The sequence below is a fragment of the Triturus cristatus genome, chromosome 1_2, assembly GCF_964204655.1.
Source record: "Triturus cristatus chromosome 1_2, aTriCri1.1, whole genome shotgun sequence".
In the NCBI taxonomy this organism is placed as follows: Eukaryota; Metazoa; Chordata; class Amphibia; order Caudata; family Salamandridae; genus Triturus; species Triturus cristatus.
Genome location: NC_140580.1, coordinates 144,381,586 through 144,393,604, shown reverse-complemented (window position 1 = coordinate 144,393,604; position 12,019 = coordinate 144,381,586). Strand labels below are relative to the sequence as shown.

General features: G+C 45.9%; 1 protein-coding gene across 1 annotated transcript in view; it reads left to right on the top strand.

Annotated features, from left to right (window-relative positions):
• The window catches only part of NHLRC2 (NHL repeat containing 2), an 867,133-nt gene that overhangs the window by 777,064 nt on the left and 78,050 nt on the right, over window positions 1-12,019 (top strand). Inside the window, exon 10 of the mRNA XM_085603309.1 lies at window positions 11,281-11,506. Coding sequence (XP_085459435.1) covers window positions 11,281-11,506 — 226 coding nt within the window. The remainder of the gene's footprint in view (window positions 1-11,280; window positions 11,507-12,019) is intronic.

Sequence of the window (12,019 nt, the reverse complement as noted above, 5' to 3'; positions counted from 1 at the left end):
TATTATCCTGCAGACTGCAAGATCTAGTCCCCCACTAAAAGTAGAGCACTATGAGGTGACATTCTTTCCTGACTTTCTGGCCAAGGTCCAGGCTCAGCGTCGCAATTTTCAGGCGGTGAAGAGGGAATTGCAGGACCGGGAAGTGAAATATGCAATGCTCTTCCCGGCAAAGCTGAGGGTGGAATCGGATGGGAAATCTTGGTTCTTTGATTCACCGGAGGCTGTCTGGGACTGGATGGAAGGTTGGAACAGGGTGGGTGGTCAAAGAAGAGAGCGAGCGGTAGACCGGGTCCGCAGAGAAGCACCACAGCAGACGTTAAGAACACTGGCTCGGCGGCAGAGGGCAGCCAGGTGACGAGAGAGGCTGACAACCCCTATGACTAATGTGAAGAACTGGCACCCTGTTGGAAGTGCAAGTATGGGGTGGTGATACGATTTATGCTACCCATCGGTGCCAGACATTGAAGTGGAGACAGTACTGATCAGATCATGATGGGTGGGTTTAATCTTAGGTGATTTATAGAACACTGGGCAATTTGACATAAGTGGATGGCTTAATGTACAATCATTGTGATCTGTTTATGCGGGGATGGGGGCTGACTAACCTTGTGCATCTTAAGCATTTCTGGGGGGAGAGAGGCACTCTGCCGTGTTTGGGAGTGGGTAGTTTTAGATCCACAGGCAGGGAGGCAGGGAGGGGGAGGGAACCAAAAGGTCAAGATGTTGGGGACGTTTATTTGTTGACGGTTTAATTGGTATGCAATGCAATTCACAGATCAAATTGCGTAAAATAGCCATATTGTACACAGGACCTAAGCTGTTGAGTGGGCAGTTACAAACTCCGTATCCTCCGTATATATGGAAATGGTATGATGCGTGTGTATGGGGGGGACAGAGATAGAGTGCTTTCTGTATTGACCTGGAATGTCAGTGGTGTTGGTGATAAGATTAAGAGAGGAATAGGGCAACAGTATTTAAAGCGCCATCCACCGGATGTGGTCTTATTGCAAGAAACGCATCTTGTGGGCCGGAAATCTAAGGCCCTAACTAGGTGGGGATACACACTTCTGGTACATGCGGACTATACCACGGGTTCGAGGGGAATGGCTGTACTGGTTAGGAAGAGTATACCTCTCATCGTTCACAAGACATGGGCAGACCCAGGGGGGCGATTCGCAGGGGTGGAGGCCCAGTGGGATGGAAGGGACATCAATATACTCTGTGTATTTGCCACCCGCTCTGGGTAAGACGGCATTAGAGGACCTGGGAAGTAGGCTGACGGGACTCCGGGAGGGCACACTGATTATGGGAGGAGACTACAACATGACACTGGACGACACTATAAATCATCACCCGCCAAGGTCCAGAGCGAAATCTAACGATCTCATGGCTGATTTTACAAAGGCAATGGGGCTGACAGATGTGGGTCGAGTGCTTCAACCCACTGGCAAACAATTCACATAGTTCTCTAATGTCCATCCTAGTCTATCACGCAACACATATGTCCTCGATTGGTAATTTCGCCCAGTATAAAGTCTTACCTAGGGGCATATCAGACCATTCCCCTGTCTGGATGGAATATACACATTGGGAAAGACAGGCACGCACTACTGTCGTTCTTAACCCATGGCTCTTGCATATACCAGATATTAGAGAGGAGCTCCGTAAGCAATCGGCGAATTATTTCACGGAGAATGTAGGCTTGGTTGATTCTGCACAAACAATCTGGGAAGCTTACAAGGTGGTTTTGAAGGGGCAAGCTTTGTCATTGAAAACGGGCCATCTGGCTAAGAACCGTGAGCTCCTGACCCAGGTTGAGTCCGACCTCCTTGAACTGGAACGAGAGCACTCACAAAATCCCTCACCAGAGACGAGCCATAGGCTCTTAATGAAGCAAGACGAATACAGGATAAAAACTAGAGAACACATGATGGCTAAGAACCGTGCCACCCAACATAGGCTTTATGAACTAGGTGATAGAGCTGGTAGGACATTGGCGTGGCTGGAGAGGCGAGAGCAGGGTTCCAGATGGGTACATGCACTGACGACTCAGGGGGGTGAAACAGTGAAGCATCCGTATGAAATAGCTGAGGAATTTGCTGATCATCTGGAGAGGGTCTACTCCCCCTCTTCCCACTACACGGCTGAAGAGTCCCGTCCGCTCCTCTGTGACAGTAATATACTGAGCCTCACGGATGCAGAAAGGAAGTCCTTGGAGGAAGACCTCTCGAACGAAGAAATAAGTAAGGCCGTGGGGCAGATTAAATCCGGGAAGGCTATGGGGCCTAATGGCATACCAGTTGAGTTCTTGAAAGCTACCGCCTCTCTGACTGTGCCACACTTAAAAGCCATGTATGAAGAAAGTCTGGAGATGGGTAAGCTACCAGTAGACCAGAGGCTGGCCACCATTGTGGTCATCTACAAACAGGGTAAACCAGCAGATAGATGCGGCTCCTATCGGCCAATTTCACTGATTAATGTGGAGGCAAAAGTGCTGGCAAAAGTCCTGGCGAATAGGCTGGCGACGGTTATTACATCATTGATCCATCCGGACCAATCTGTCTTTATGCCAGAGAGGAATACGGCCCTTAATATACGACGTCTCCACAATGTGATCGCCCGTGGGAAATATATTGAGGAGGATGCGGCGGTGCTATCCCTGGACGCCTCGATGGCATTTGATTCTATAGAATGGCCGTATCTATTTGAAGTCCTGGAAAAGGTGAGACTGGGCCCGAAATTCATAGCATGGGTGAAACTTCCATACACGGATGTGCTGGGACAAGTGAGGGTTAACAGTTATACATCCCGAACATTCCAGTTAACAAGGGGTACTAGGCAAGGATGCCCGCTCTCTCCACTGATATTCTCGCTTCTGTTGGAGCCCCTTGCGGCCTGGGTTCGCAGAGATATGATGGTGAGGGGGCTGCGGTGGGCAGACGGAGTAGAAGACCGCATCTCATATATATACAGACGGCATACTGTTATTCTTAGCCTCCCCGTATAAATCAATCAGCGTAGTCCTTGACATCTTCACAAATTTTGGCAAATACTCGGGGTATGCGATCAATTGGCGCAAGTCTGTACTGTTTATGCTGAGGGGACAAGTCCCCCGACTTCCAGCTGAATGCACGTGGTGGTGGCCGAGGAGGGGTTTCGATATCTGGGGGGTTTTGTTACATCAGACCCGATTTGTTTCTACAGATCCAATCTGCCCCCCCCCCCTTGGCTCGGTTACGAGCAGGTGTGAAGCACTGGAGAACTCTGCCTTTAACACTGGTGGGGCGGGCTGCGCTCTTTAAAATGCTGGCCCTCCCTCGTTTTCTTTACATACTCCAAAATTATCCACACAGAGTCCCAGACTCATATTTTAGGGCGATCGAAGGTGAAATCCGAACGCTGTTGTGGGATGGGAAGGCCCCCAGGATAGCACTGACGAAACTGACAAAAGGCTGGTATGATGGAGGCATGGCTCTCCCTGACCTGCAACTCTACTACTGGGCGGCGCAGCTAGTGACCGTCAACCACTGGATATCTCGCCCCCCTGGCGACCCAGCGTATGCTCTTGATCGTTACCAAACTGATTGTTCTGGCTATCTAGGGGCCCTGTACACTAGTGATAGGAAAAATAGGGGGACATTTTTTGGACCTATTCAGCATACACTGGAGATATGGCACATAGTCAACGCTAGACTGGGATGGGCGGGAGTCCTCTCACAGGAGACGGTGTTATGGTACACCCAGAAGCTGGGCATGTTATGTTATCAGCCCGGTTTTGACAAATGGGACCTCATTGGTATCTCCGCGGTGAAAGACCTGGTGAAGAAGGGAGCCATGCTTACATTCGGTGACCTTCAGGGGCAATACCATCTGGACCAAGGGGAACAGTACAGATACTTACAGATTGGTCATGCAATACGGGCGGCCTTTCCGTCTCTCAAAGATATACCAAACTCGTCCCCACTGGAAGACCGTTTGTTGGACGGGCCCCTCGTCTCAAAGGCAATATCCCTGACTTATAAGAAGTTAAGTAATAATTTACCAAACACCTTTCCAAAACTCAGAGAGCGATGGCAGGATGACCTAGGCCCGATAGACGATGAAGACTGGCAGACGGCTCTCATGTCCCCTCGAGAAGTGGCCATCACCCTTAATTTGCGGCTGATCCAGCTTAGGATACTTCACCGATCATACATCACAGGGGTTGTTTTGGCGAAAATAGGTGCTAGACCTGACGATCGCTGTATGAGGGGATGCGGACAACAGGCCACATTCTATCATACGTTATGGAGTTGCCCAAAGATACATGCCCTATGGGAGGAAGCGTCAAATCATATGCAGGCGGCTTTAAGGAAAGAAATAGTATTGAAGCCACAACTGGGTCTATTAAACATATGGGAGGTGACTGACCTCACGGAAGTTGAACAGCAATTCACAACACTGGGGTACACATTGGTGAAACGAGAACTGGCGAGAGGTTGGGGGGGCGAACAGACTCACCGTTCGTCACCCTATGGGCTAGGGAAATGGACAGATGCATGCTTGCAGAAACCAAGGTTTTTAAGATGAGGGGATGCCCCAAAAAATGGGATAAGAAGTGGTCGCAATGGAATAAGTATAGAGTAGAGCCATGTGTGTCGCTTACAGTTGAACTGGAGTTGAATAGACGTGCTGAACAAGAGACTGTTACTTAAGTGTAATGTACATTTATGACTGCCCAGCTGTTATGTTGTTTATCCTGAACATGTCGTCCACCCTTGTATGTATGGCTGTAATTAAAACCAATAAACAAAAAAAAGAATATACAGATCTAGTTATTTGGTTTGTCTGTTTTGCCTTTTTAATTAGTGTTGTTACAGTTCAGTGTCTGAAAAGTTTCAGCACTCCCTCCATCGTCTCCTTGTGTTTGCTTTGTTCGCCCTAAGTTGGCAGGGCATGCCTAGACATGGGTCCCTTGCTCACTAAGCCACTGGATTCAAGTTAGCCTTGCTGATGAAGCGTGTTACCCCCAAAACCGGTCCCAGGATGCCTGTTTCCGGTCCAGGGAAGACCTGGCTTGGCAGTTCGCGCTGGACAGGGTCAAGACTGATTTGCATATAGTTGGGTCTGAACTGGGGTGGAGAAGTGAGCTAAAGAACGATGATGGATTCAACCGAGGTCTGTGACTGGGGGTGAATGTCTGAAAGGTTTCAGTGCTCTGTCCATCGTCTCCTTGTGGTTATAGTTCCAAGCCACGTGCATTTCAAATATATTGTTGGCAACTTTCTGGCTACATGACATCCAATTCAAATGATTTAATTCCATTTTGATAGATGGTGTATCCCATTCAACGCTGGAGCTTTCCCAAACTTCTACCTTTCTTTTTCTGCTCTGGCTTTCACAAGCAAGAAGAGAACTATAAACCATTCAAGCTTTTAGACATGGAACTCGTGTCCAAAACATTTGCTTCACTAACAGTATTTTTAGTGCAGTGCAATTAGAGGGAATCTGCTCCAGGGGTCTCAGAGATATATATTTCAGAATCCTGGATTACTCCTTTGCAATCCTCTGTTAACATTTTCACATGCAATTATGGTGCATAGTGAATACTTCGTGGTTCAAAGATACTTGGATTTTCCTCATATCTCTTTTTCTATTTTAATCAACTCTTATAATTTCTCAATTTCGAAAACATAATATTGGATGCCTTGATATTTATATCAAACTGTACATCCCTTATCGTGTTCATCAGAGGACTTTCCTCTTCTACACAGTCTTAGTCAAATCATGTGGAAGTTTTCGAACGTTATGGGTTACCCGCTATAACTGGTTTGATCAAACAGTGTTACGTTTTGCTATAACAACCTCATGATGTTCCAATAAAAGAAGAAGGGTAGTAAGGGTACGTAACAGTACGTGCAACAGGTTTGTGATAATATCAGCAAACAGCTCTAACAAAAGTTACATTATTGCTTGGCATCCCCAAGTGATAGCATTAGAGGTATTAAACACTTTAACAGGGGCATTTGTAACCAGTGGAGCAGGGAGTATTATTTTTAGTACACTGAGGGCCTCATGTAGGTAAATAAATTTTACCGGTTCATAAATACCGAGCCGTACCGAATCGGTAAATTAGAACCGGTAAGTTACATGTAGGTAAAAATTCGGTAACAGTTACCGATTCGGTAACATTCGGTAAATACGAATCGGAAGTCACCGAATCGGTAAATACCGAGGTGGTATCCACCGAATCGGTAAATACCGAGGTGGTATTTAGCGAATCGGAAAATACCGAGGACACTACCACCTTCCCTTAACTAAGTAGCCAATATCACAATCATGTCATTATAGAAGGTCTCTCAGGCTTGAATAGGGGACCCCATACCTCAAAGATCAGCTTAGTGAAATCACATCACAGGAGCATCAGGAGTCTCCTCGCAGGAAGGCTCGTCTTCGGTCTGAATAATAAACATGACGTCTGAGATATGAAAAGCACCAACTGTCAGGTATGTGCAGCTGCGCGTGTGCCATGGCTAAATCGTGGGTCGAACAACCTAGAGTGGAAAACAAGCATTGTGTAAAATTCCAGACTGTGTGTCACAGCATGTACAGACCAAGGTCGCTGCGCAGAGCTTGGGATGGGAACAACAGAATGCACTCGTCTGAAGGAAGTCTCGAGTCAGCAGTTTATTCAAGAAAGAACATGTAAACGCAGTGTCGTGTGCAAAGACACAAATATGGCTACATAACATTCAACGTGGTAATGCCAACTGAACAATGCATGTACGTATTCAGGGAGAACTCACTACACGCCCCCTTGAGCGAAGCAATATGTAATAGGCACGAAAAGAGAGAACGCAGAGTTCAGTTTCGTCAGAGCAGAACAGGGCGTAACCAATGCAGCGCCAAAGTCCTACAGTCCAATTAATTGCAGCATACAATTCCAAAAACACAATGCAAGTATAGTATAAAACTCAAGCAGACCATCAGGAAGAGAAAAACGAGAACTAAAAGAAATAAATGTTGCGCCAGGGTGCTGTCCAGTAGCACAGGCGCAATGGACGACAATCCAGTTAATCCATGAATGTATAGGCAGCATATGTGGCCACGGCTTCCAACAAGCAATCGTTTTCAGGGCCACTAAAAGTCTCAGCCATCCAATTGAGTAAAGAAAAGGAACATACGTGTTCTCCAACCAACGGAGCCTCTAGCACAATCAGAGGGCACCCGGAATGTTCCTCCAAATAGCTCATGGACAAGAAGTCGTAGGCTGCCGCTGAGATGTCCCAATTACCCAGGATACCATGCGCCGCTCCACACGCCATGATCCGGACACCAGAACAGGACAACTCGTGAGACACTAAGGGCCTCATCAGTCGATCGAAATCCGGCACCGGAGACACCATGTTGGTCAAGCACAAATCCAGAGGCCATTCAAAGGGACAATCCAGGCAGTGTAATACAGGTTGTACGCAGGTGAAGTAGGAATACCTGAAGGATAATCCATAAGCCAGGCTCAAAGTCGCCAATGGCAAAGTACCATAGAAGTCAAGCATCCTATCACGAAGAAGATGCAGACGGGACAGGTGCTCGTGTGGCACAGAAGGAGCAGCCATTCCGTAGTATGAAAAGTAAAAGCAGCACACCTGCCACCAGCGCCAGAAGCAGCGGAACACCTCCAAAGATGCTCGAGAACAGTGAATGAACAAATGCCGGAATTACACCACAAATTGTTTGGAAAGAGGTCACGAGACCCGAGCCCCACATGTTAGAAAAAATTGAGCCAGGCCGGTCGTGGACGAGGCATTGATAATACTTTGGATCAAAGAGCCGAAATGCAGGGGGAGGTCAGTATTCAGAGGCGCCTGTTCCTCAGTGCGCGTAGTAGCAACGTGAAGGACAAATATTTTAACGAGAGGAAGTCAAAGGCACCTCTTTGTGGGACAATGGCGCTCTATTCTGCTCAACTTGTTGGACTCTGCTTTCAAGGTTGGAATCGAAGGCCAGATGGAAACATCCCGCCGCCCATGCGGGGGTGGAAAAAGAACAGTATTGCAGCAGACAACTTCATGCGAGACAGTTATGTACGGGATTACCACTCACATCCCGCAGCAAACTTCATTAATCATTATTAAATGAATACCGTTTGCAAGCACAGTGAAAGAAGGTGTAATCACAGGCACTGGGATACCTCGTAGGACGCACGCCAAAATCGGGGCTTGTACATTGCATGCGCCGTGTACTTGCATGTGCCTATTGTCTCATGTATGAATCCTAGAAGTGAGAGTGCTAGAGCTAATATCTATAACGGCTTAGGCCTTCTCCATGTTTGCTTGGTCAATAGCTCTCAGTCTGGAAGCCGCCTCACTGTGCGGCAACTTGCAGACCTCGTTGTAAATAGCATACGCGCACCTTTTGGTTCTGCCACCCACGGGACCATTCACAATATCATTCCATTCGGTATGCACATTGATGGAGTGGGTGGACTTCCTGATCCTGTAGATGTGCTCTGTGTCAGCTGGTGGACAGAGTGGGATGTGTGTCCCATCAATGCAGCCAATATAATGGGGGAAGTAATTCCTGAAGGAACGGGACAGGCAACTCTGGGATACACCACCCACCGCAGCTGTCACCACCTGAGAAATGCCGGATGCCGGCAGATGTGGGCTGCAGAGCACCTGCACATGTGGGGGTATGGCGTGCGCCCTTCTCATTGGCTGGTCCAGGAGTGGGTGCGGGTCCCTGATTGAGTCCATGATGGTTTCGGGGTGTAGCCTGTACCTCTCATGTATCTCTGCATCAGTCAGCTGGAATAGTGTGATGCGCTGTCTGTGGATGCGTTCCTTCCGTCGCCAAACCCTCAGTCCTGCTGCCTCTAGACGTAGGCGCATTGCAATGACGTACATAGCTGCCAGGGTGTCCACGCTGTTGCATTTTGGGATTGCTTAGCTGCACTGTTGTTGGTTACCACCTGCTTTCAATCCGTGTTAATTACCGACTCTTATTTACCGATTTTCTTGGATTTCTTAATTACCGAGTGCTCCTACATGTCATTTTAACTTTTTACCACTTCATATTTACCACTTCATATTTACCGATTCGTTAATTATGTATTCGGTAAATATGAATCGGTATTTACCGCCTCATATTTACCGAAAAGTGGTTTTTGGTCTCCTACATCTCACTTGTCTGAATACCGGTCGGTAACGGAATATTTACCGAAATTGGGCCGTTACCGACCGGTATTTCGCTACCTACATGAGGCCCTGACTGACAGATTTAAGAGTTCGTGGACACATTCAACTTGTACAACAATTTCAGAATCTAAAATATGTGAAACACTTCTTCATGGGAATAATATTATAACCAATATGAATAACTCATTTAAGAAATCTGTAAATTGGTCTTGGGTGATCCTCTTAGAGGAACCCTGCACTACAGGAATAGTAAGCATGCATATATACAAAAGTAAGGATTTGGGGTCCCACTAACGATAAATGTAAGACTGCAGTAACTTTAGTCTCTACAACTTAATTTTCATCTTGCAGTATCAAATCCCAAGCACACATTTATGAACGGCCAACTTGGGCATTAATGTCACCTGCTACCATAACAATTCATCTTGCCCCATTTCACAAAGGCTCTCTCATTCAGCAAGAAGTGTTTCTAATGTGTGTAATGTTTACAGTTTTTCATTCATTCTGGCTGGCCTGCTGTACAGTATGTATGTTCAAGATAATATTGTTAGGAGTATCTATCGCAACTAAGGTAATACCCCGCAAATCAGTATCAATCATGTTGGCCTGACCATTGGTTCTTTTTGAAGTATATTTTAGCAGGCCTCAGTAGAGTCTTTTAGCCCCTTAATTGCTTCCTAACAGTAAGATATACAGCGATGACCATGTATGGTATGGATACACCAAAGGCTAATTGTACGACACCTCTTTTCTGTCACAAATGGCCCGATTCGCAAAGCAGAATCAGACCGTTTGACAACACAAAAAAGCTTTTTGTATGTATCACACCCAACTTGCAATACAGTAACACATTACCAAATCGCCATTTGAATCTGCGACCTAATAAGGATTTGGTATTTGGAATGGTCATTTTCAAGGCGTCCTTGCCAAATACTAAATTGTAGTGGTAAGTGCGATTGTTTTGCGACTGAAATGCGGTTGCAAAACATTCGTACTTTATCACCATCTCAAAGTTAGTGGTAACCCATTTGCAAATGTGAAGAGGTCCCTATGGAACCCCTGACCCTTTGAGAATGTTTAAAAATATATTTTTTAAGAGCAGGCAGTGGTCCCACTGCTCTTAAAAAATAAAAACAAATCATTGATTTTTTTATTTTTAAACACATCCTGTTTTTCTTTAAGGAAAATGGGCAGCATTAAAAAAAATATTGTTTTATTTAAAAGCAATAATGTGGTGGTCTGCTGACTCCAGCAGGCACCATCCCCGTGATAGCAGCAAATCCTAGTGGGCCACGAATACTGACCTATTTCATTAATATTCATGAGGTAGGTCGAATGGCAACCCACTATGAATCGGTAATTTGCAAAATGACCTTTTACTAAATAGGTCTCTTCACAATTTACCACACTGGTTGCAAAAATAGTGGTCTCAAATTGCGACCTATTGTACGTACATCTAGCCCCAGGTCTCTTGAAAACAAAGAATTAAGAAATGATTGACTGCAATTAGAGTCCCTAGGGTTATCTCAAAGACCAACAGCAATACACGAATAGAGGGGGGTGTCACACCCGGATATAAAGAGACTGAGCCGCCCCGGCCCACCAGCAGTCTATTGCTTTCATTGGAACCAGCGCGTCTAGGACTACATGTATGGGAGCTGAATCATGGAGCGATTCCCAGATTATGCTCTGTGCTATTTGGTATAATTACAGGGAACCCGGTGCTCCGAGCATGCACTGATCCTGAGCACATTGTGCTTTACACATTTAATGTTGAAGGGGTTGCTAAGCATTGGATTAGTTGCAATAACAAGGCTACAGCTTTTCAAATATGTTGAATCCTTGACATAGTTTACAGTAGGATTGGTGGAGCAGTTCACCTAACGTTAAAATTAGTGTCCATGTTAGCCAGGTCAGAGGCCATGATTTTAGCTTACTAATACTTTGAATCTTTTGACAGGACAACAGCTAAGCATGAAGATGTGCCCGGTTATAATAATGTATTTAACTTGATTTTGGTGATATATTTAACTTGAATATAGTAATGTATTTAACTTCTGGTGGGCCAGGCTAACTAATGCTTTCCCCTTGACATGTCTTCCAGCTGCCCATACTGAAGCCTGAAGCGTTTGATGTCGTTGACAGCCTTATGCAGCCCAAACGTCAGCAAGTCAAAGCACCAAAGCTGCCGAAATCTACCCCCAGTGTTCCTCTTGCCCCCTTGACCATGTCACCTGGCCAGACCCTCCAGTACACTCTACAGCTAACCCTCCCAGCAGGGGCTGAGCTGACTGCTGGAGCGCCAAGCTTCTGGGTACTCTCAGCTGACGGTGAGTGCCGGGGATGTTTTACCACTGATTAAATCTATTTGATGTATTAACAGCCGTGTTTTTTTAATGATTTGCTTTAAATGTCTTGTTCAAAACAAGAAGCAGTAACTTTATGATAGAATAATCACGTGCATGTTTTGGTCTATTGTGCCAATGTTAAGATGATTGCATATAATTATATTTAGAAAGAAAGGCTTCTGGACGCCTTGTAATTGCGCATATATAAGTGGTTAGGAAGTTTATTGGGAGGGAGGTTTAAGATATTTTCAGAAACACTGGTAATCATTGGAGGATCAATGGGCCAGATGTACTATTCCCTAACACAAACAATGGGTGTGCAATCTGCACACAAGGATCTTTGCAAATAAGAATAGAATTTGTGTTGAGATAATAGATCACATAACTAATTGTCCATTCTCAGTGGGATGGGTGGGCACAAAAGTTCCGGGCTAATAAATATTAATTAGTCACGTCACAAATTGTGATACCCCCTCCAACCTTCTCCCAGGGTCA